This window comes from Lynx canadensis, chromosome B3 (genome assembly GCF_007474595.2).
Source record: "Lynx canadensis isolate LIC74 chromosome B3, mLynCan4.pri.v2, whole genome shotgun sequence".
Classification (NCBI taxonomy): Eukaryota; Metazoa; Chordata; class Mammalia; order Carnivora; family Felidae; genus Lynx; species Lynx canadensis.
The window spans coordinates 103,443,558-103,470,254 of record NC_044308.2 but is presented as its reverse complement, the minus strand read 5'-3'; the positions used below and the strand labels follow the sequence as shown (position 1 = coordinate 103,470,254).

The window sequence follows — 26,697 nt, the reverse complement described above, 5'->3', positions numbered from 1 at the left end:
CAAACTATAATACATTGTAACTAAGGAGTTCTCATCCAATGGAAATCTTGGTGGGCGGCAGAGACTGATTTTTATTGGACTATTTATTAGATTTTATAGCATAGGTTGCAGCATTTTCAATGAGTTTTTACTCTTGCTCTATGCAAGAAACTAACAGGATAATCAGTCAAGAATCCTGATGCTTTCCACCAGCAACAAGGGGTAATAATCCAGTGATAACCCAGCTTCGTATCCAAGTGGATTAGTGAATTAACCTTTTTTTTTTTGAGAGAGAAAGAGAGACCGACTGAGACCCCGTGTGAGCAGGAGAGGGGCAGAGTGAGAGGGGGCAGGAAGAGAGAATCCCAAGCAGACTCCACACTGGCAGCTCAGAGCCAGACATGGGGATCAAACTCATGAAACTGAAAGATCATGCCTGAGCTGAAATCAAGAGTCAGATACTTGACTGACTGAGCCACCCAGGAGCCCTGTGAATTAACTAATTCTAAGGAACAGAATAGGACTTTGAAATTGTGAAAAATAAAATAATTTTAAAATTGAGAAACATCTACCAACTGAAAAGGCGGTATATACTTGTCAGCCTTATTCTCATATATATAGTCACAAATATAACTTTATGTTATGAAAATATATAGTAAATACTACATGGTCATTTAAATGCTTTAAGTCATAGAGGCTGTGATACAGAACTGTACACAGCAACAAATAGTATATATAAATAGTAGAGTTTAGAACTCCATGAATATCAGTGGTCAACATTGGGCTCATGCTCCTTTGTGTCTTTAAAATAATTTTGAGAATGTATGGCAATAGGTCCATAACTGCTACAGCCTACTAATTATAGCACTCCCCAAGAAAGTAAAACACATTAGATGGGAGAAGAGCAGGTCTGTGGTCAAATAAATTTGGGATGTACTAGATTTATTTACCAAGGTCATAAGGTTAAAAATGACCTCCCCCCACCCACCCCCGGATCTCAGCCAAACTTGGTTTTATTTATTTCAACTTGAATTTCAAATTGTAGTTAACGTATAGTGTCATTTTACTTTCAGGTATACAATATAGTGATTTAATAATTTCATATAGTACTGAGTGCTCATTAAGATCAGTGTATTCTTTTTTATTTCAAGTTTTTATTTAAATTCTAGTTAACGTATATGGTAAAATTGGTTTTAGGTATAGAATTTAGTGATGCATCACTTGCATATAACAACCAGTGCTCATCACAAGTGGGCTCCTTTATATCCATCACCTATTTAGCCCATCCCCCCACCTCCCTCCATCAACCCTCAGTCTGTTCTCTATAGTTGAGAGTCTCTTTATGGTTTGCTTCCCTTTTTCCCCCCTTTCCCTATGTTCTACTGTTCTGTTTCGTAAATTCCACATATGAGTGAAATCATATGGTATTTGTCTTTCTCTGACTTACTTTGCTTAGCATAATACACTCTAGCTCCATTCATGTCATTGCAAATGGCAAGATTTCATTCTTTTTGATGGTGGAGCAATATTCCATTGTGTATATATACACGCCTCATCTCACACCTGTCAGAATGGTTACAATTAACAACACTGGAAGCAACAGATGTTGGTGAGGAGGTAGAGAAAGAGGAACGCTCCTATACTGTTGGTGGGAATGTAAACTGGTGCAGCCACTCTGGAAAACAGTATGGAGGTTCCTCAAAAAGTTCAAAATAGAACTACCCTATGACCCATCAATTGCACTACTAGGTATTTACCCAAAGGATACAAAACTACTGATTCAAAGGGGGCATATGCATCCTGATATGTATAGCAGCATTATCAATAATAGCCAAACTATGGAAAGAGGCCAGATGTCCATTGACTGATGAATGGTTAAAGATAAGCATACTCTTAGTCTCCTTCATGTATTTCACCTGTCTCCACAACCACCTCCCCTCTGGTAACCATAGTAAGAGTTTTTTTTTGTTTGTTTTTGTCTTAAATGTTTTATTTGAGAAAGAATGTGAACTGGGGAGGGGCAGAGAGAGGGGGAGATCAAGAATTCCAAGCAGTCTCTACTGAGTCAGCACAGTGGAGTGCTGTGCGTCACAGCATGAACTGTGAAATCATGACCTGAGCCAAACTCAAGAGTCAGTGGCTCAGCTGAGTGAGCCACCCGGGTGCCCCAAGAGTCTATTTTTTGGTTTGTTACTTTTTCTTTCCTTTTCTCATTTGTTTCTTAAATTCTACATGTGAGTGAATCATATGGTGTTTGTCTTTCTCTGACTTATTTCACTTATTATGCTCTATAGGTCCATTCATGTTGTTGCAAATAGCAAGATTTCATTTTTTATGGCTGAGTAATATTCCATGTGATATGTATATATTATATATTGTGTGTGTGTGTATATATATATAGTGTGTATATATATATGTGTATATATATATATACACACTATATATATACATATACATACACCTATCACTATCTCTATCCATTCATCCATCGATGGATACTTGAGCTGCTTTCATACCTTGGCTATAGTAACTAATACTGTAATGAACATAGGGGTACATACATCCTTTCAAATTAGTGTTTTAATTTTTGGGGATAAATTTCTTTAGATAATCCAGTGATATTATTGGATCATATGGTAGTTCGATTTTTAATTTTTTGAGGAACTTTGAGCCACTTTCACAGTGGCTGCATCAGTTTATATTCCCACCAATAATGCACAAGGTTCCTTTTTCTCCACATCCTTATCAACACTTGTTATTTCTTGTGTTTTTGATAGTAGTCATTCTGAAAGGTGTGAAGTGACCTCTCGTAGTTTTGATTTGTATTTCCCTAATGATGAGTGATGTTGAGCATCTTTTCGTGTGTCTATTGCCCATCTGTATGTCTGCTTTGGAGAAATGTCTGTTTAAGTCTTCTGCCAATTTTTAAATCGGATTTTTTTTGGGTGTTGAGTAGTATAATAGTATATTCTTTATATAATTTGGATACTAACCCCTTACTGGATGCGACATTTGTAAATATATTTTCCTATTCAGTAGGTTGTATTTTAGTTTTGCTGGTTGTTTCCTTTGCTGTGCAGAAGCCTTTTATTTTTTTTTTAATTTTTTTTCAACGTTTATTTATTTTTGGGACAGAGAGAGACAGAGCATGAACGGGGGAGGGGCAGAGAGAGAGGGAGACACAGAATCGGAAACAGGCTCCAGGCTCTGAGCCATCAGCCCAGAGCCCGACGCGGGGCTCGAACTCACGGACCGCGAGATCGTGACCTGGCTGAAGTTGGACGCTTAACCGACTGCGCCACCCAGGCGCCCCAGAAGCCTTTTATTTTGATGTAGTTGCAACAGTTTATTTTTGCTTGTGTTGCCCTTGCCTCAGGAGCCATATCTAGAAAAGTGTTGTTGTTGCTAATGTCAGATAAATTATTGCCTGTGCTCTCTTCTAGGATTTTTATGGTTTCATGTCTCATATACAGATCCTTAATCCATTTCAAGTTTATTTTATGTGTGGTGTAAGAAAGTGGTCTGGTTTCATTCTTTTGCATGCAGCTGTTCAATTTTCCAGCACCATTTGTTGAAGAGGCTTTTTCCCATTGTATATGTTTTCCTCCTTTGTTGTATATTAATTGACCATCTAATCGTGGATTTATTTCTGGGCATGCTGTTCTCCATTGATCTATGTATCTATTTTTGTGTCAGTACCATATAGTTTTGATTACTACAGCTTTGTAATGTATCTTCAAATCTTGGATTATGATACTTCCAATTTTGTTCTTTTTCAAGATTGTTTTGCTGTTCAGAGTCTTTGTGGTTCCATACAAATTTTAGGACGATTTGTTCTAGTTTTGCGGAAAATACTATTGGTATTTTGATAGGGATTGCATTAAATGTATAGATTGCTTTGGGTGGTATGGACAGTTTAATGATATTTGTTCTTTTAACCCATTAGCATGAAATTCTTTCCATTTGTGTCCTCTTCAATTTCTTTCATCATGGGTTTGAAAATTTTCAGATAATAGGTCTTTCACCTCTTTGGTTAAGTTTATTCCTAGGTATTTTATTCTTTTTTGTGCTATTGTAAGTGGGATTGTTTCCTTTCCTTTTTCTTTTAAAGGCTTATTTATTATTTTTGAGAGAGAGATAGAGCATGAGCAGGGGAGGGGCAGAGAGAGAGAGACAGACAGATAGACAGACACACAATCAGAATCTGAAGCAGGCTCCAGGCTCTGAGCTGTCAGCACAGAGCCCGATGCAGGCCTCGAACTCACAAACAGCCGAAGTCAGACGCTTAACCCACTGAGCCACTCAAGTGCCCCAGTGGGATTGTTTTTTTAATTTCTTCCTGCTACTTCATATTAGTGTATAGAAACGCAACAGATTGGTGTATATTTGTATCCTGCAACTTTACTGAATTCATTTATTAATTCTAGTAGGTTTTTTGGTAGTCACTAGGGTTTTCTATATATAGTATCATGGGTTACATGATCTTCTTTAAAAGAAAAATTTCTGGGACTTAATTTATATATAAAGATTATATGTTGGGAAATATTTCTGTAAGCAAAAAGTAAAAACCATTATTTACTGAGTCTCTATTATGTACTATAGTACATATATTATGTTACCTTCATATCTCTAAGGAGTAGAAGCACTGTTATGATTTCTATTTTATAGATGAGGTGTGCATCCCTTTAACCCAATGAATGTATTTAACATAACATTTCCAGAATACATGCAGAAATCAAACTGTACCTAAAAAAGGTTCCCTTTGCAAGTTTTATTAAAAGTATATTACTAGATGTAGAAACCCAAAGCCTGTGAAAGGTGCTGTAATGACCCCTACTTTGTTGATACACAGCAAGTTTCCATCATAATTGATAACACTTTTGAGAGCTTAGCAAGCTCTCAGAATTCTGTACAAATCTCATCTTTAACTCTGAACTCTCTCAAATAATTTGAGAATTTCTAGAGATTTTCCCTGTAAGGTCGAAATGGTTACAGGCATGAAGTAAAGAAATCGATGCTAAAGAATAGGGCACGGAAGTTAAGAAAAAAGGAAATGGAGTTGAGTCTGTTCTATTTTTTTTTTTTTATGGCTGTTAAGGGGTTTTAATAAATCAATGCATATAAAAGCCTGTAGAAAAGAGCCTGGCAAATAGTATATAAATACATACATACATACATACATACACACATATATATTTTAGGGCACACAACACTGTGTTTTTTTCCTTTGAAGGATATTTTTATTTATTTATTTATTATTTTTTTTAATTTATTTTATTTTATTTTATTTTAATTTTTTTTTATTATTTATTTTTTTTATTTTATATATGAAATTTATTGTCAAATTGGTTTCCATACAGAGTCTGTTCTATTTGACAGAAGATGGAAGGTAGAATCGCAGGGTAGGAAGAACACTTGACTGGGTGGGCCATCCATTCCCATCTCTATTTGTACTTGTATACTTCAAGTTTCCAGGAAACCACACTGGGTCAGCCAAAACTAATAAACACAGTGGGGATTCAGTACCTTTTACTACAGAGGTGTACAATTCATAGAATCACTTTAAGAAATTTTTCTTCAACTAAGCATGGAACATGCATTACCTGCAGAATCATCTAGGTTGTCTGTCCAAAGTGTAAATTACAGGAGAGATCTAGAAAAGTAGAAGATCATCAGCCTCTGTAGATGCCACTAAAGAAACTGCATTTGAAGCAAACACCCCATCGCACTCTGGTGTAACCTCAAATTTGAGCCTGGAATTAGGCAAGAATGAATCCATTTTTCCCCCTTTAACTAACAAGAATAACTTTACTCTTAATCTAGCACCTATTTAGAAGATAAAAGAAGGAGGTAATGCTTAAGAATAGACCATTTGGGCATTCCAAAGCATGTCCCATAGTTGGCCACAGGTATTTAGGGATACCCAATGGCTTGAAAACAGTTTTATTAGGCTTACAGTTTCGGCAGCCCTAACCACCATAGTCTCATTTTGCCAACATTGGACACATTTTGTGCTTTAGGAGAGCAAACTTCTTTTGTAGCTATTCATTGAGAAACCCACTACAGACCTACAGATCATTTCCCCCTGTTCCCCAAACCACATCTCAAAATGTACATCAGTGTTGGTAAGTAAATAAGTAAACACCAGATGAAATTAAAGTCACAAGTAAAAGTTCATTTAAGTATAGAAAGCTGGAACTCCAAATGTTGACAGTTTATCTTTGGGTGGTGGAGGAATAAGTTTTATTCTTCATGCTTCCCAGATTTAAATGTTTTCATAGTGGTCCTCCAATGGCTTTTATTTAGATTGCAAGAGTTATCACTTACATACTTCTTTTTATTTTCTTTTTTTTAATAATTTATTTAAAATAATTTATTTTAAATTTACATCTGAGTTAGTTAGCATATAGTACAACAATAATTTCAGGAGTAGATTTCTTAATGCTCCTTACCCATTTAGCCCATACCCCCCTCCCACAACCCCTCCAGTAATCCTCTGTTTGTTCTTCATATTTAAGAGCCTTTTATGTTTTGTCTCCTTCCCTGTTTTTATATTATTTTTGCTTCTCTTCCCTTATGTTCATTTTTTTTTGTATCTTGAAGTCCTCATATGAGTGAAGTTATATATTTATCTTTCTCTAATTTCACTTAGCATCCATCTAGTTCCATCTACTAGTTCCATCTATGTAGTTGCAAATGGCAAGATTTCACCTTTTTGATTGCCAAGTAATACTCCACTGTGTATGTGTATGTGTGTATATATACATATATATACACATATTTATGTGTATACATAATACGTATACATATACATACACACACACACACACACACACACACACCACATCTTCTTTATCCATTCATCTGTTGGTGGACATTTGGGCTCTTTCCATACTTGGACTATTATCTATAGCATTGCCATAAACATTGGGGTGCATGTGCCCCTTCAAAACAGCATACCTGTATCCCTTGGATAAATACCTAGTAGTGTGATTGCTGGGTCATAGGGTAGTTCTATTTTTAATTTTTTGAGGAACCTCCATACTGTTTTCCAGAGTGGCTGCACAAGTTTGCATTCCCACCAGCAGTGCAAAAGTGTTGCCCTTTCTCCACATCCTTGCCAGCATCTGTTGCTTCCTGAGTTGTTAATTTTAGCCATTCTGACAGGTGTGAGGTGGTATCTCATTGTGGTTTTGATTTGTGTTTCCCTGATGATGAGTGATGTGGAGCATTTTTTCATGTGACGGTTGGCCATCTGGATGTCTTCTTTGGAGAAGAGTCTCTTCATGTCTTTTGCCCATTTCTTCATTGGATTGTTTGTTTTTTGGGTGTTGAGTTTGCTAAGTTCTTCATAGATTTTGGATACTAACCCTTTATCTGATATGTCGTTTGCAAATATCTTCTCCCATTCTGTCAGTTGCCTTTTAGTTTTGCTGATTGCTTCCTTCGCTGTGCAGAAGCTTTTTATTTTGATGAGGTCCCAATAGTTTTTTGGTCCCATTTTTGCTTTCGTTTCCCTTGCCTCCAAAGATGTGTTAAGAAGTTGCTGTGGCCAAGATCAAAGAGGTTTTTGCCTGCTTTCTCCTCGAGGATTTTGATGGCTTCCTGTCTTACATTTAGGTCTTTCATCCATTTTGAATTTATTTTTGTGTATGGTATAAAAAAGTGGTCCAGGTTCATTCTTCTGCATGTTGCCGTCCAGTTTTCCCAGCACCATTTGCTAAAGAGACTGTCTTTATTCCATTGGATACTCTTTCCTGCTGTGTCAAAGATTAGTTGGCCATATGTTTGTGGGTCCATTTCTGGGTTCTCTATTCTGTTCCATTGATCTGGTGTCCATTTTTGTGCCAATACCATGCTGTCTTGATGATTATAGCTTTGTAGTATAGCTTGAAGTCTGGGATTGTGATGCCTCCTGCTTTGGTTTTCTTTTTCAAGATTGCTTTGGCTATTTGGGGTCTTTTTTTGGTTCCATACAAATTTTAGGATTGTTTATTTTACCTCTGTGAAGAATGCTGGTGTTACTTTGATAGGTATTGCATTGAATATGTAGATTGCTTTGGATAGTATTAACATTTTAACATTATTTGTTCTTCCTATCCAGGAGCATGGAGCATTTTTTCCTTTTTTTGTGTGTCATCTTCAATTTCTTTCATAAGCTTTCTAAAGTTTTCAGTGTATAGATTTTTCACCTCTTTGGTTAGATTTATTACTAGGTACTTTATGGGTTTGGGTGCATTTGTAAATGGGATTGATTCCTTGATTTCTCTTTGTGTTGTTTCATTCTTGGTGTATAGGAATGCAACCAATTTTCATGAATTGATTTTATATCCTGCGACTTTGCTGAATTCATGGATCAGTTCTAGCAGTTTTTTGGTGGAATCTTTTGGGTTTTCCATATGGAGTATCATGTCATCTGTGAAGAGTGAAAATTTGACCTCCTCCTGGCCAATTTGGATGCCTTTTATTTCTTTGTGTTGTCTGGTTGCCGAGGCTAAGACTTCCAATACTATGTTGAATAACAGTGGTGAGAGTGGACATCCCTGTCTTGTTCCTGACCTTAGGGGAAAGCTCTCAGTTTTCCCCATTGAGGATGATATTAGTGGTAGGTCTTTAATAGATGGCTTTTATGATCTTGAGGTTTGATCCTTCTATCCCTACTTTCTTGAGGGGTTTTTTTTTTTGGATAATCTGACTTTTTATACTTTTATGAGCTTATACATAAAATATGTTTTATGAACATTAGAATACAAATTCAACCCAAGCCATGGAACGTAACTCACTGCTGCCTTGCACCATGTCTACAATCTCATACTATATATCGAAACTGAGGTTAGGTCTATCCATAAAAAAAGATCATGAGGATATTATAAAGTCATCCAAGAAATGCTTTAAAAATCTTATTTTAAAAACTCTGTTTGCAAAAAAACACAGTACCCTGCATCCAGCTTCCCCTAATGTTGATAACTTAAGTAGTACAATGATCAACACAGGAAATGAACACTGACACAATACTATTAACTGACTTCATTTAAGTATGATTGGTTTTTCCACAGATACCCTGCTTTTTCAGGATCCACTCCAGGATCCCAGTTCACATTTAGTTATCATGGGCCCTTGGTCTTCAGCAATCTGTGACAGCTGGATCCTGAAGCTTCCTTGTTTTTCATAATCTTGACATGGTTGCTGAGTACCAACCAGTTATTTTGTAACATGTTCTCAGTTTGGGGTTGCCTGATCCTTTTTTTTTAATGTTTAGATTGAAGTTCTGCACTTTTGGCAAAACTACCACAGAAAGTGGTATTGTGCCTTTCTCTGTGTATCACAAGGATACACGAAGTCAATGCCGCATTACTGGGTTTCCTTGGTTAAGATGGTGCCTGCCATTTTTCTCCACAAAGAGTTACCACCTTTCTCTTTGTTGTAAAAAAAACTTGGGAGAGAGACCTTGAGACTATACATATATCTTGCTTTTCTTCAAACTTTCACCTGGTGATCTTAGCTTCCATCATTATTATGTACTTATACAAATGTTTTATAATATAATGACTTTCTATTTTCCTCATTGCTGAAGGTTTTTATGTGAGTCAGTGTTGAATTTTACTAAATGTTTTCTGAGTCTATTCCTATGTTTATATATTTTTTCTTTACATTTTTTTGTATATTTTTAAAATTTTTTTTAATTTTTTAATTTTTTAAAATCTATATCCAAATTAGTTAGCATATAGTCAAACAATGATTTCAGGAGTAGATTCCTTAGTGCCCCTTATCCATTTAGCCCATCCCCTTCCAGCAACCCTCAGTTTGTTCTCCATATTTAGGAGTCTGTTCTGTTTTGTCCCCCTCCCTGTTTTTATATTATTTTTGTTTCCCTTCACTTATGTTCATCTGTTTTGTCTCTGAAAGTCCTCATATGAGTGAAGTCATCTGATATTTGTCTTTCTCAAATTTCGCTTAACATAATACCCTCTAGTTCCATCCACATAGTTGCAAATGGCAAGATTTTATTCTTTTTGATTGCCGACTAGTACTCCATTGTATATATATACCACATCTTCTTTATCCATTCATCCATCGATGGACATTTGGGCTCTTTCCATACTTTGCCTATTGTTGATCATGCTGCTATAAACATGGGAGTGCACGTGTCCCTTCGAAACAGCACACCTGTATCCCTTGGATAAATGCCTACTAGTGCAATTGCTGGGTCATAGGGTAGTTCTATTTTTAGTTTTTTGAGGAACCTCCATACTGTTTTCCAGAGTGGGTGCACCAGCTTGCATTCCCAACTTTCTTGAGGGTTTTTTATCAAGAAAGGATACTGTATTTTGTCAAATGATTTCTCTGCATCTATTGAGAGGATTATGTGGTTCTTGTCCTTTCTTTTATTGATGTGATGTAACACATTGTTTTGTGGATATTGAACAAGCCCTGCATCCCAGGTATAAATCCCACTTGGTCATGGTGAATCATTTTTTTAATGTATTGTTGGATTCAGTTGGCTAGTATCTTGTTGAGGATTTTTGCATCCATGTTCATCAGGGAAATTGGTCTATATTTTGGATTTTTGCATCCATGGTCATCAGGGAAATTGGTCTATATTTAGTGGGGTCTTTGGTTTCAAATCAAGGTAATGCTGGCTTCATGGAAAGGGTTTGGAAGTTTTACTTCGACTTCTATTTTTTTGGAACAGCTTCAAGAGAATAGGTGTTAACTATTCTTTAAATGTTTGGTAGAATTCCCCTGGAAAGCCATCTGGCCCTGGACTCTTGTTTTTTGGGAGATTTTTTTTTATTACTAATTTTATTTCTTTACTGAATATTGGTCTGTTCAAATTTTCTACTTCTTCCTGTTTCAGTTTTGGTAGTTTATATGTTTCTAGGAATTTGTCCATTTCTTCCAGATTGCCTGTTTTATTGACATACAATTGCTTATAATATTCTCTTATTATTGTTTTTATTTCTGCTGTGTTGGTTGTGATCTCTCCTCCTTCATTCTTGATTTTATTTATTTGGGTCCTTTTTGATCAAACTGGCCAGGGGCTTATCAATTTTGTTAATTATTTCAAAGAGCCAGCTTCTGGTTTCATTGATCTGTTCTACTGTTTTTTTGCTTTTTGGTTTTGATAGCATTGATTTCTGCTCCAATCTTATTATTTCCTGTCCTCTGCTGGTTTTGGGTTTAATTTGCTGTACTTTTTCCAGCTCTTTAAGGTGTAAGGGTAGGTTGTGTATCTGAGACCTTTCTTCCTTCTTTAGGAAGGCCTGGGTGCTGTATACTTCCCTCTTATGACCTCCATTGCTATGTCCCAGAAGTTTTGGGTTTTGGTATAATCATTTTCATTGGCTTCCATGTACTTTTTAATTTCCTCTTTAACTTCTTGGTTAGCTTATTCAGTCTTCAGTAGGATGTTCTTTAGTCTCCAAGTATTTATCTTTCCACATTTTTTCTTGTGGTTGATTTCGAGTTTCATAGCGCTGTGGTCTGAAAATATGCATGGTATTATCTTGATCTTTTTGTACTTGTTGAGGGCTGATTTGTGTGCCAGTATGTGGTCTATTCTGGAGAACATTCCATGCGCACTGGAGAAGAATGTGTATTCCACTGCTTTAGGATGAAATGCTCTGAATAAATCTGTTAAGTCCATCTGGTCCAGTGTGTCATTCAAAGCCATGGTTTCTTGTTGATTTTCTGTTTAGATGATCTTTCTGTTGTTGTGTGAGGTGTTGAAGTCCCCTACTATTATGGTATTACTTTCAATGAGTTTCTTTATGTTTGTGATTTATATATTTGGGTTCTCTCACATTTAGAGCATAAATGTTTATAATTGTTAGATCTTGGTGGATAGACCCCTTAATTATGATATAATGTGTTCTTCATCTCTTGTTATAGTCTTTATTTTAAAGTCTAGATTGTCTGATATAAGTATGGCTACTCTGGCTTTCTTTTGTTGATCATTAGCATGATAGATGGTTCTCCATCTGCTTATTTTCAATCAGAAGGTATCTTTAGGTCTAAAATGGGTCTCTTGTAAACAGCATATAGATGGAACTTGTTTTCTTATCCATTCTGTTACCCTATGTCTTTTGATTGGAGCATTGAGTCCATTGACGTTTAGAATGAGTACTGAAAGATGAATTTATTGCCATTATGTTGCCTGTAGAATTGGAGTTTGTAGTGTTCTCTGGTCCTTTATATTCTTTGTTGCTTTTGGTCTTTTGGTCTTTTTTTTTTTTTTCCTCATCTTTTGTCTCCTCAAAGAGTCCCCCTTAAAATTTCTTGCAGGGCTGGTTTAGTGGTCACAAACTCCTTTAATTTTTGTTTTTCTGGGAAACTTTTTATTTCTCCTTTATCCAGCAAGGCTGTCATTCAAAATAGAAGAATTCTTGGCTGCATATTTTTTCCAATTCAGCACCTTGAATATATCCTGCCGCTCCTTTCTGACCTGCCAAGTTTCTGTGGATAGGTCTGCTGCAAACCTGATCTGTCTTTCCTTGTAGGTTAAGGACTGTTTTTCCCTTGCTGCTTTTATGATTCTTTCCTTGCCTGAGTGTTTTGTGAATTTGACTATGATATGCTTTATTGATGGTTGGTTTTTGTTGAATCTAACGGGAGTCCTCTGTACTTCCTGGATTTTGATGTGTTTTTCCCCAATTTAGGAAAGTTTTCTGCTATGATTTGCTCACATAACCCTTCTACCCCTTTTTCTCTCTCTTCATCTGGGACCCCTATGATTCTGATGTTATTCCTTTTTAATGAGTCACTGATTTCTCTAATTGTGCTCTTTTGCTTTAGTCTTCCTCCTTTTTTCTGTTCATTATTCTCCATAGGTTTGTCCTCTGTATCACTGATTTGCTGCTCTACTTCATCCATCATTGCTGCCATGGCATCTATTCGAGATTGCAGCTCAGTTATAACTTTTTTTTATTTCATCCTGACTAGCTTTGACTTCTATCTCTGCAGAAAGGGATTCTAATCTATTTCAACCATAGCTGGTAGTACTATCGTGACTCTAAATTCTGATTCAGACATCTTGTTTGTATCTGTGTTGATTCATTTCTTCCTATTCTTTCTAAAATTAAAGACAACACACACACACACACGCAAATCAAATAAAGGCTGCCAGATCCTAAGTGTGTTTTGGTCTGGTTGTTGAAAAGAACTTGATTAGAGAAAAAAGGGAAAGATAAGAAAAGAAAAAAAAAAGAAAAATTTGAAAAGTTAGAAAGATGAATACAATGAAATAAAATGAAATGATGGAAGTAGAGTTTGAAAAATACAAAAATTACAAAATAATAGTGGGAAAAATATTTTTAATAAAAATGGAAAATTTTTCTTTTTGTATTCAAGAATAAGAAAAAAAAATTGAATAGATGGACCAGTGAACAGACTGACATATGATTTAAATTACATCAGGTTCCCCTAGAAGTCAAACTATGAAGCACTTTTTTAATCCATAAACTAAGCAGAGAGACTGCGGTGTTCCTGAAGAGTGAGGTTGGCCCAGTTGGGCGGGGCTTAGTTTAACGGCTCCATCCTCAGCTAGATGGCACTGCTTAGCTTACTGGGGTGGATTGTTGTGGCACCTGTAGGTGTGTATGCGCATGCACGGGAGGGGTGAAAATGACATCACCCAGCTACCCAGTCTCTAGTATCAGAACTCTATGTTCTCTCTGACCAGCAATTGTGCACCCCTGCCTTGTCTCCAGCTTCCATCCACTCCCTGCTTTTACACTGTCTGCGACCAAGCCATCAGGCTGCCAGGGGGTACCGCCCTCCTAAGTTTTATCTCAAATGCAGTTGTGTTTCCCAACCCCTCACTCCTGAGTGACTGGGGCTTTGACCCATTCTGACCCTCTGGGGGAGGGTCTCACTGAGCAATGTCCAGGTGTCTGCCTGCCCCCAGGAATGTTCGGGAGACTGTTTCTGGCAATGCCCAGACACTGTGGCTGGGTGCCAGCCCACCCCAGAAAAAGTTCACACAATTGTGTAGCAGCAGTATCTCAGGATTATGGAAAATCATAACACACATCTGGCATTAAGCTTCTCCCTTAATGTCCTTGTTCCAGCACCAGCGAATGTGGTTGTCTGGGGTCCACTGGGACCTTTGCTTGTGGGGTGGCCTCACAGTCTCTACCAAATGTCCTCCCAGAAGGTGAACCACCTCTCCCCTTGTGAGCTGAGCACCCCTCAGACCTTGCTCTTTGCTCCTTGCAGTTCACCCTTCCCACCTGAGAACCTCCAGGTATCGAGCTGCAGAGTTTGACTCTGCCCTCAACCTGTTTATAGTCTTAATGGAATTTAAACCCTTTTCTTTCTCCTTTTTGTTCAGTCCCTTATGTTCTCTTTTTCTCTCCAGCTGCTTTCAGGCGGGAGGGGGTGGATGCTTTCTTGTACTCCATCCTCTCTCCTCAAGCAAAAATAACTCCTTGCCTTCTATAGCTTCTCTCTCCCCCAGTTCACGTCTCTATGCTATGTATGTACCTGCCGAGTTCTGTGGTTCAGGTTGAGCAGATTGTTGTTTAATCCTCAAATCACTTTTCTAGGTGTGGAGGATGGTTTAGTGTTGATCTTCAGGGATGAGAGATGCAAAAAAAACCCCCCAAAACCCAAAAAGACTTCTATGCTGTTCTGCCATCTTGTCCTGGGAGCAAATTCACTTAAATACTTTTTAAAGTGGATTTTGAGGCCTCAGCATAATATTCCATTCTATTCTTTCAGAAATACCATTCTATTTTTTCATCCTAATTGCAAAAAATGGCAGTCAATCCTTAAGAATATAAAGTTCTCTAATCTTCTTAGTGGGTTTCTATGTTCTCTTTAGCTAATGGCAAGTGGAAGTATGATAGGAGCAAGCTGTGTTTTAAGACTTTGGAAAACATCTCAAGCTAGGCATTGGATGATCCTGAATTTCTTTATGTGAAGCACTAAGGTTATAGTGCTGTATTTAAATTTTAGGGTGCAATTTTTTCCATAATCTAGCATCTCTGAACTTCGTCTTTTTTAAAAAAAATCAGTTTTGAGATAGAATTCAGACATTGAAAGTCGTCCTCTCAAAGTATAAATTTGTTTTTAGTATATACAGAGTTGTGCAACCATCACTGCTATGTAAGTTTAGAACATTTTCATGTAATCATGAAAGTAATAGTCCCTCCTTAACTCTTCTCTCCTCCGTGTCTGTCCACTATTAATCTTTGTGAATTTGCCTATTTTCTGACCTACAATATGTGGCCTTTTGTGTCTGGTTTCTTTCACTTGGCATGTTTTCAAAGTTCATATTAGTACTTAATTTTTATAGCTAAATATAGCTATAAACACTTTTGGGGTGTTTCTACTTATTCATAGTAATCAATAAGGATGCTATATATTCACGTACAAGTCTGTGTGTGAACATGTCTTCAGGTGTCTTGGGTACATATCTAAGGAGTCACCTGGCAATTGTATATTTTACCTTCTGAGGAACTGAATTGCCATACTGTTTGTTTTAAAGTGGCTGTATGTACTATTCTGCAATCCCCCCAAAAGTGTATGAAGGTTTCAATTTTTCAACACATTGCCAACACTTGTTTTGGTTTAGCCATTATAGTATAAAGTGGTAGCTCATGATTTTAATTTGCGTTTCTCTGATGCCGGAATCTTCTTATGCACATATTGGTTATTTCTAGATCATCTTTGGTCAACAGATTAGACATTTTTCCATTTTTTACTGGGTTCTTTTTATTGATGAGTTCTTCACAATCTGGATACAACTCTTATGATTTTCAAGTTATTTTCTATTCTCTGGGTTTTTTTTACTTGACAGTCCTTTGGTGTATAAAACATTTGAATTTGTTTCAATGTGGAATTTAAGAAACTAAAACATGAACATGGGAAAAATAAAACATTTTAAAGCCCAATTTATGATGGTGTGTTTTTTGGGGGTCTTAAGAAATCACTGACTAATCCAAGGTCATAAAGTTTTACTATTTTCTTCAAGAATTCCATAGTTTTAACACTCGGATCCATTTTGAGTTAATTTTTTGTGTATTGTGTGAGGTAGAGATCTAATGTCATCCTTTTGTATGTGGCTATCTAGTTATGCCGACTCCATTTGTTGAATACTTTTAGCACCCTTGTCAAATGGGATGTATCTACCTCACAATTGCAAGAGGTTATAGAAAAACAGCCAATTTTCTAATTCATGGAACTTAAATGTTCCAACATTTTAACTCCTGAAATAAAAGCCCATGTAAATGTGCATTTACTTTTGGGAAATGAAAAATCCATTTCCCTCAAAAATACTAAGACTCCTTAAATATCAGTGTGATGAGAAACTATCAAATACTATATCTTCTAATGAAAGACCTATTTAAGGCTTGAAGGTTTACCCATAATCTTTATATTATTAAAAGTAAATGAAGACGGTCACAAAAGTAGCAATATGACAATGAACATGAAGGAAATTAAATTCTCCTGGAAGTTAGATTTAAGTACTGATAGAATTTTTAAAGAAAAAGCATGGATTTTCAAAATCCAACTTAAATAATCTGTGGAATATAATACAATAAGCTCAACTATATGGGATCAACTTGGAAGTTTGAGAAATGCAAAAATCAAGTCTACTTTTGTATCATCTTTGTAGCTGTCGGGGGGTTCATCAGGACATTTGATACAGAGTCTGAAGACAACAACTCACAAACATAATGAGATCCGTTTAATAATTTTTGAAGATTTTTCCTGTAAAATGGCTTGTATTTCCACAGGTTACAATAGTGAAGAAATAAACTTTTCAATTTGACATGAAATATAAAAGAACAGTTTTACAAATATATCCATAAAATTTAACTGCTTGTAACACTATACATGGTAAATAGGACCACCCCTTAACTTCTAGACTATTTAATACAGAGAAATGATCTGTCATCTCACCTAAAAAGAAATAATTTCCCTTTCATCAAGTTTACTTTTGTTTAGAAACGGTTAAGTAGGACTGGAAAAATATTTGCTTTTTCCTATCTTCCTCTAGGGGTTTTTCATGAAGGTGAAAACTTGAGAGGATATAAATTTTACTTAAAAAGAAATACTGAACCTTCTTTGTTTTACTAGTTTTGTAATGTTTACATTGTTAAAAAAAAAAAAAAAATCCTGGAGTTGTCTCCTTGGCCTTGGGGTCCTAAAGAAATGATAACAGAGCTGTGTTCTATTTTCAGCCCTGGAAGAGGAACGTCATCCTCTCAGCCCATGAAGGCTAAACTAGGGGGCTATAAGATCACCTGCCAAGGGAACGGAGCTGGATCTGGCTTAAAATCAAGGTTGTGTGGTTTGCCTATCAGGAATTCCACTGTTGCAAGGCAAAACTGCCTGAAGCTCACTAGATCGTAGTCAGCATGAACAATGCAGAAATCGCACCTCCTTTCACACAAATCCAAAGCACAGAATAGCTTTTAAAAAGTTGATCAAAATCATAGAACTGCAGCTAACAATTCTTCAACCTAGGAGGAAATTCAGGAGAAAACACACTCCCTTTAAACTTTCAAAAGTGCCCAAATAACAATACTGAGCTCTCCCAAAAGGGGTTTGAAGTTTCACGTCAGCAAAAATGAAATAAAGCATGGAAGCTTGATGAAGAAGAGTTCTCGACTTTCCTAATACAGTATATGTAATAACTTAAGGTTTCCCTATTGACACTGGAAATAAATTCTAATACAATCATGCATATGCCAGGTCCTGGCATACTTCTGCATCCAGATTCATTAGTCTCCTTAATGGAGCCCATCATTTTCCCAATGGCTTTCTCCTTTCTTTAAACCCTAACCCTGAAATTCTATAACCAGTTACGTCACGTGGCTTCCCTGAGGCACAAAGGTACCAAACTCTATAATTAACTATTGAGGAATGATAAATATGCTCTCTATATAAAAAGATTTTAATTCTTTTGGGCCACAGTGGGGGGAAAAGAAAAACCCAGAAAGTTTAATACTTACTCTGCAGTGTGAACTGTAGCCCTTTTTGCAAAAAAAAAAAAAAAAAAGAACCAAATAAGGGAAATGTTGAGTTGCAGCATGCATGACCTGACAGCACCAACTATTAATAAAAAAATTCGACTAGAAAAATATTCAGGGCTGTATCCCATCCATTTTTTTTTTTAAATAGTAAACTGACAACTGAAGAAATTTACTATGGGGAATACATCACCGGGGCTTCACTTCTAGTGACCTATTCACAAAAGGCATTTTGATCAGGTCACGATCAGGATAATTCCTAGGTGTACAGCTGGGGGAGCAGGGCTCGCTCCTCAAGCGGTCAAGCAAAACAAAAACAGAAGACATCTCTGCGAAGTTACTTTTTCTGAACTATATTACTCTACTTTGGCGAGCTAGACTTGTATATTCTCACAAACTAAATTGCTTTCATGTCTGGAACAAACTCCTTAGTCCAAGTTATAAGCGAATCTTGCTGGAAGTGGCCAAGCTGAACCTGGCTTCTTTTCCCAGACTTGCCACCTCTCTGCGGTTCCTTAGGCAGAATGGGAGGGGATCTCACTGGGAAGTCAAAGGAGAAGGTGTGAAGAGAGAGTATGTCTCCTGTTAGCCCTTCCAAGAGCTTGGGATTTATTAGCCAAAATTTGACTTCTACTTCGGTATCTCCATTTACTAAAAGTCAAAAGGAACTTTTCACGTTGGAAGATTATCTGGGGGCATGTGTTACACGTAAAACTGCTAGACCCTGAACTGTTGTAGTCCTCAAAACGGAAGATTACAGCAGATCGTAACTTTCCGGAAATGTTTTTGATAGGAAAAATCCAGCCCTTCTAGATGCAAGGCCATTTACTTTACAAGATGCTTTTAGGGTATCCAGGCTCCTCAAACCACTTTCTAGCCAGAGAGCAAGAAAAGGGACTGTTGCCTCCTTTATCATTTTGTGGAGCCCAAAGAAGCACAAACTAAAGAGACTCTAAGAGAAAGTTAGTCATTGGAGTCTGAGGCTAAAGAAAAAGGCATGTGACACATGAATCTAGGCAATTCCAGCTGTCTGGAGATAGTTTATGACTTACCCTATCAGTAAGAGGACTGTTGTTGGATTTTTGCATCACTTAAAAATTACCAAAAATGTCTCCTCCCACACAATCACCTCCATTGAAAAGTAAAGCTTTTTTAAAACTGAGCAGCTGAACTTTTTAGATACTAGGTCAAATTAAGCGGTAGCAATCAACAGTAATCCCTTTAAGGAAAAAGACATTCAAGATGTGTTAGAACAATTGAAAACAGGGCAACATATTTACCAGGAGGCAAAACATGGAAAGATGGTCAAGTGTAAATGCAGTCTATTAGAAGCCTATAAATTCTATACCTTTAGAAAGGTTAAAATGTAGCATGAATCTGCAATGGTCAATTTTAGAGGATGTTAGTATAAATAAATACTTGCTCTGTGCGGCAGGAATCTACTTCACGTCAGCCAGCTGTGGCAATCCGTCGCCTGTCCTCAAGAACCTTTACGTTCTGGTAGCAGGGATACCGTAGGTACTGAGGACAGAGAATGAGTATCTGAGAATTATTCAAAATGAAATGGAGCTAACAGAAGGGTTGGTGGTGCTCATGTGAAATTCTGATTTAATTATTCCTCAGTAAACACTCATTTGCTCTCTTGAAATCTGGAATTCCAAATTATCCCTGCAGATGTACTGCTTGGTGTTGTATATATCTAATGATCACATTTAAATTTGGTTTGATTTGCAAACATTTTCAAAACTTACAGGGCTCCATAAGCTGCAAGAGAAGGTGACAGATGGCAGTGAGGGAGTGAACAAAAGCCACTGAATCGTGGTGATACGTTGCTTTTAGGCTCTCAGAAGTTTGGCCTTTTTAAGGACGGAAAAAAAAAAAAAAACACCTTAGGAAACCCCAACAAGTGGTTTTAAAAAGTAAAATCTTATTTTTAATCACTCATAAATCTTGAGCAATTCAGTAAGCAAAGGAACTTGATGGTATAGTACCCAGGCCATGCTGACTGCTGCAATTAATAATCACCCTTAGTTAATGAATTTTTAAGAGTTGCTGCATTTTAATCAACCCAACGGTTGTGGCCAATCAGGGACAGACCATCTTAAACAGAACAAAAGGCAGACTAAAAAGTTATGGAAATGTCTTTGAAATGCCAAGGTATTTGATGACTGAGTAAAGTCATCGAATTCCACCCAACTAAAAACAAAAACACACGACAGTATATGAATATTCTTTTCCCAAAAAAAAGAAAAATCTGAAAACCCCGGATTTCAAAACCGCCACCTGTGCCTAACATCTCCCCACCACCACCGCCACCGCAGTGGGAGCTGGTCAGATTCTAGCCTGTATCAAGTACTCCCAGGCCCTGCATGTCTTTCCGTTCACACCTACACCACGCAGCATGGAAGGTCACCCATTTAGAGCCAACTTCTGAATAAATTTCTTCTACATTTGTAAAATAGGATTTTAAAGTCTCATCCAAGTTTACAAAGGAAAACATTGTTTGAAAACCCAAGGTTCAAATAAAAGCATGGCATTTTAAATCCAATTATGACAAAGATTATGGTTTCATCAAGCAGGCTTCAATGACGATGCCGCTTTTTTGAGCATGCAACACACCCGATGCCTTAAATTCCTGGCATGTCTCGTCGCCATGTCCCCCCCCTTCCCCCCCCACCAGCCTCAGCCCCCCCTCCCCTTAATAAACAGCATTATAAAAAGGTAAAATCTAGAGTTAGTGGCAAAATCTTCACAGTAACTTGTTAATAAAGTCGTAGATGGCTGTCAAGGGCATCAGTCAACTGGACCTTGGAAAATTAATTTGATGCAGTTCTGTTCCCCAACCAGCTGGGTAGCACAGAAAGGGCAGGCAGCGTGAAATGCGTGAGTTCCATGAGGCAACGGAATCTGAGACCAGTATTTCGCAGACTTTTCTGAGCACACGTGTCCACAAGGGGTGAAAGCATGAGTTGGTGGTCCTGCGTCTACATAAAACCCTGCCTCGCAGCCGAGCCAGAGAGGCACGTAGGGGCCCACAGTCCTGCACATGGGACACTCTCTCTCATTGGCCTCTGTGTCGCTCCGGTGGCCCCAGTTGTGGTACCCATGCACGTGGCCGCAGCTGAGGTATGCCCAGGGCTGCTTCTCCTCCACCACCTCCTTCCTGTTGATGCTGGGGAAGGCCAAGGTGTTGAGCCCCACGGGACACTGCGGCCGGGCGGCATTGATCTCCTGCCGGAGCGCCTCGATGTGTTTCTGCGTTGGAGTATGGAAAAGGCCGTCTGCTGTTCTCCAGAGAAGGGTGGCCCCACACAGGTCAATGAGGGAGCCGTCCTGCAGGACGTTGGTCTCACTCTCCACCTAGAACAAGTTTGACATACATGCCTTTTAAAAGCAAAATTCAGCAAATCACGCTAACGTTCTTTTGCTCTCAAGACAGAAATCATCTTTCAAGGAAACACAGGCAGGCAGCTTACCCCCTGCCTCCCTGAAGAACAAGACTGGGGGGTGGGGGGAGTGGGTAACCCCTTCCTGGAGCTGGTTTCCTCACTGGAACACTGGATGGAACACGGATCTGCCATACTCACAAAGCCCTAAAGAGCACACATACACCAGCTTTACATGTTCAATTACTGTACTGTGGTTATTTAATGAACATCACAAATCTTATAGAGGAAAAGTGAAACTTTAACACTGTTCTTCCTTGATCTCACACAGGACAGGAGATGTCCTACCAGTCCATGCAGTATTGACTGTGAAGATTCGCTGTGACCAGAAGTGATCCAGAAGATGCTTGTGGGCCCTGCGATAATGACTGCAGTGGTCCGGACACTGCCTGGTCACCCTCAGCTTCATACAACCTACTGCCTGTCCTGCGTTGCTATGGTTTGGAGAAGTGTTCGCCGTTAGCCTTCATTAAAAAAAAAAAAAAAAAAAAAAAAAAGTTTTAAATGTTTATTTTTGCGAGACAGAATACAAGTGGGGAACGGGCAGAGAGGGAGGGGGCTCTGCACTGACAGCAGTGAACCCCATGCGGGGCTTGAACTCATGAACTGTGAGATCATGACCTGAGCTGCTCAACTGACTGAGCCACCCAGGCGCCCCTAGGTTTCGATTTTAAAATGGAATGCTAGGCACCTGACGAGAAGCAGCAGACACAGCGGGCGGGAGCCCAACCAGTGCCCTCCATGTGCCTGCTGTGCTCTGAGCCCCGTGGGTAATAAAGCTTCTCTCCCATCCTGAAGACAAGTCTTTAGTGGTGGGAGGCAGACACGCTAGAGCCAGGAGCCAGCGAAGGTCAGTACAGTGCTGAAATCGTCGTGCGAGGCCACCTCAGCACACAGGCTAAGAGTGTGGCCTTTGCAGCGCACAGCCTTGGGCTGCACCTTGGCTCGGTCACGCACTAGCTCCAACCTGGGGCGGTGACTTCAGTAGCCTGTGCCTAGGTTGCCCCTTCCGTAGAACGGGACAAGGGGATCTTGAGGGTTGAAACAGACCAAGTTCTGAGAACTGGCATGCAGGAAGCACTGTGTACACGTTTGCTACTTTTGCTTTGATGACAGAAGGTCAGAAAGGCTTTTTGAAAAGGGTTTGCCTGGCGTGGAGATTTGAAAAAGTTGTCAGGACCCAGTGGGTGGGCTAGAAGACTGTCCAGAAAGAGGCATGCAAAGGCTCAGCAGCACGGGGCACGAGGGAGCAGCAGTTATTCCACAGGTGACCGAGCCCGGCTGGACGAGAGCCTCAGGCTGGCCTCCCGTGCCTGGAGGGCATCAACACAGAGTTTTAAGCGGCTATAAAAGAACAGATCTGCCTTTCCCAAAGGTCACTTCCAGAAGTGTGGAGGATGGGTTGGATGGGTTAAGAACACCATGGGAGTTCTCTCTCCAGGCCGAGAGGATGGGTGCACCTCAACAAAGACAATCCGTGGCAACAGCCCAGGCAGAGATACTGAACACTGAGGACTTAGCTCCTGGGTTAAGAAAGACACGCTTCTGGATCTGGCTTTATTGTCTGCATGGGAGGAGGCTTTCCGGGCACAGGGAATCTAGGAGAAATGGCAGATTTGGGGGAAGGGACAGAAATTCAGTTTTGGGTGTGCAGAAGCGGAGTGTCGTGTGGGGGTCTGCGGGGCGATACACAGGAGGCTTGCGTGACTGAAGAGCTGGCTTAGAGAAGCCGGTCCGGGACTTACCAGTATTGGGGTGAAGCCCCGGGAAGTGGACAAGACTGTCCAGGCAGGGTCTCAGGCAGGGCAGAGAGGCCCAGGGACAGAACCAGGGCCACCCCCAAGCAAGGCAGGGGCAAAGAACCGTGAGAAGGGCAGGCAGAGAAATTGTTTGTCATTCTCTGGCTCAAAAGTCTTTGCTGGCTCTCCTCTGCCCTCAGGATCAAGCCCAAACTGAACACATATATTTATAAAAAACCTAGGAATAAACCTAACCAAAGATGTAAAAGATCTGTACGCTGAAAACTATACAAAACTTATGAAGGAAGTTGAGGAAGACACAAAGAAATAAAAAAACATTCCATGCTCATGGATTGGAAGAATTAATATTGTTAAAATGTCAATACTACCCAAAGCAATCTACACATTCAATGAAATCCCAATCAGAATTGCACCAACATTCTTCTCAAAGCTAGAACAAAGCTAAGATTTGTATGGAACCACAAAAGACCCTGAATAGCCAAAGTTATGTTGAAAAAGAAAACCAAAGTGGAAGGCATCATGATCCTGGACTTTAGCCTCTACTACAAAGCTGTAATCATCAAGACAGTATGGTATTGGCACAAGAACAGACACATAGACAAATGGAATAGAGAGCCCAGAATTGGACCCACAAATGTATGGCCATTTGACAAAGCAGGAAAACAATATCCAATGGAAAAAAGACAGTCTCTTTAGTAAATGGTACTGGGAGAACTGGACAGCAGCATGCAGAAGAATGAAACTGGACCACTTTCTCACACGATGCACAAAAATAAACTCAGAATGGACAAAAGACCTAAATGTGACACAAGAGACCATCAAAACCCTAGAGGAGAAAATAGGCAATAATCTCTTTGACCTCAGCTGCAGCAATTTCTTGCTAGACATGTCTCCCAAGGCAAGTGAAACAAAAGCAAAAATGAACTACTGAGACCTCATCAAGACAAAAATCTTCTGCACCGCAAAGGAAACAATCAACAAAAGTAAAAAGCAACTGACAGAATGGGAGAAGATATCTGCAAATGACATATTGGATAAAGGGTTGTATCCAAAATCTATAAAGAACTTAACCAAACTAAACATCCGAAAAACAAATAATCCAGTGAAGAAATGGGCAGAAGACTGAATAGATACTTTTCCAAAGAAGACATCCAGATGGCCAACAGATGATGAGTGATGTTGAGCATCTTTTCATGTATCCGGGAAATACAAATCAAAATCACATTGAGATACCACCTCCCATAGCTCAGAGTGGCTAAAATTAACAACTCAGGACTACAGATGCTGGGGAGGGTGTGGAGAAACAGGAACCCTCTTGCACTGTTGGTGGAATACAAACTGGTGCAGCCGCTCTGGAAAACAGTGTGGAGGTTCTCAAAACATTAAAACTAGATCTACCCTATGACCCAGCAAGCACTGCTAGGAATTTATCTAAAGATACAGGAGTGCTGATGCATAGGGGCACATGTACCCAATGTTTATAGTAGTGTTTTCAACAATAGCCAAATTATGGAAAGAGCCCAAATATCCATCAACTGATGAATGGATAAAGAAGATGTGGTTTGTATATACAATGGAATACTACTTGGCAACGAGAAAGAATGAAATCATGCCATTTGCAGCAACATGGATGGAACTGGAAGGTGTTATGCTAAGTAAAATAAGTCAGAGAAAGAAGACATCATATGTTTTCACTCATATGTGGAACTTGAGAAACGTAACAGAAGACTATGGGGGAATGGAAGCGGGACAAATAGATTCAAACAGAGAGTGAGGCAAACCATAAGAGACTCTTAAATACAGAGAACAAACAGGGTGGATGGGGTATGGGGGAGGGGGGAAATGGGTGATGGACACTGAGGAGGGCACTTGTTGGGATGAGTACTGGGTATTGTATGTAAGTGATGAATCATGGGAATCTACCCCACAAACCAAGAGCACACTGTATACACTGTATGTTAGCTAATTTGACAATAAATTATGTATTAAAAAAAATTTTGCTGCAGCTCCCTCCCCCCTTACTGCCTCCCCTCCCCAGTGCTGCATGGTCCCCTCCCCTCTCACAGCCTGGCACGAGGCTCCCTTCCTGTGCTGACCACAGGTAATTCTCAGGGACATCTTATCTGAGCATGTAACCACATCTGAAAGAATAATTCTGATGTGGTTAAGGCACTGAGGTTCAGTAGTGGCCACACTGGTGAACAACCCCGTCTTTCCTTCCTACAAAGCAGTTTTTGGTAAACAACATCTTATAAATTTTGAGTCCCTGGTCTTTTATTTTCCACATATTCTTGACTCCTCCAAGGATAGAATAGGTTCCTCCTGTCCCTTCTAGTACAAGACTGTGTTCATTACATACAATATGCTAATGACTGGTTGCATTGTCTGCGACCTTCTCCAGATGGGACAACTGGAGGGCAGAGCCCTGGGCATCCTGTTCACTGCTGGATTCCCAGCTCCTACCCCTGCTTTGTCAGAACAGCTACCCAACCATGGACTGCTGTGCTGTGCAGTCCTGTTCCAACCTGCACTTTGCTCTCTCCGTGATCCGCTAAGGTATGGACCAGCACTATTCCAATTAAATGCACGTGAAGCCAGGCACAGAGAGGTCATGTCGTTGATTTGAGACTGCAGCACTCCTCACAGTGGCAATGAGCACCCAGATCTGTGACCGGACTTCAGAACCAGTGATGGAAGGCGGCTGCTCAAACAATAACCGTTATTTTTTGTGGGCTCTCTCTTAACTGTGAACAAAGCGTAGTTTTCTCCAGACTACAGTGTGTAGGAGGGAGTATGGTAAAGACACCCCTGGGCAGAGGCATAGGTTCATCAGATATTTGTTTCTCAAATTCCACAAAAAGAAAAAAAAGAAAAAAAAAGAAAAAAAAAAGGCAAGGAGAAAGCCCAAGGAATCGACACTTACCTTTCAGAAGTAAGACAGTTAAAACTGATCAGTTAGCTAAGTTTAGGGTAGAGAATTCAAATCCCCACCCACTACTTACAAGTTGAGTATCAACTTTTTAAATCCCTGGTTATCTGTAAGTGGGAATGACAACACTGATCCCATGAGGTTGCTCTGAGTAATGCCTAAGAGAGACTTAATATGAAGCACTTCATAAAGCCTGCACGGAACACTATGGTTATTTTCAGATCACCTAAAATTAGGTAAGCAAATGAACTTTGCTGAATTTACTAAATTTTACAGAGCCAATATAGTTTAATAGATCTATATATCTAGTAGAGATCTAGTAGATATCTAGTACACTCACACTTAATAGAGCAATATTATCACTATTGATAAGACTATTGATAGAAAGTTATCAACTAGGTAAAGGAATAGGATGCAGTTCAAAGCCTATTCACCTATTTATTTGGGGTGGGGGGTTAAGCTCCTGAAAGGGCATTTCCCCCCACATTTAATTGGTTGTGGTGATCAAGGACAAAGCTGGTGTGATGAGAAACCAAGGAAGTTGTTAACACATTGGCACATTAAATGCCAAGCAGGATATTAACACAGAACCTTCTACCAGC

General features: G+C 39.1%; 1 protein-coding gene across 1 annotated transcript in view; it reads right to left on the bottom strand.

Moving 5' to 3' along the window:
• Positions 1-18,936: 18,936 nt before the first annotated feature.
• Positions 18,937-26,697, bottom strand: part of PELI2 (pellino E3 ubiquitin protein ligase family member 2) — a 198,688-nt gene continuing 190,927 nt past the window's right edge. Inside the window, exon 6 of the mRNA XM_030319179.1 lies at positions 18,937-21,320. Coding sequence (XP_030175039.1) covers positions 20,754-21,320 — 567 coding nt within the window. The 3' untranslated portion in view covers positions 18,937-20,753. The remainder of the gene's footprint in view (positions 21,321-26,697) is intronic.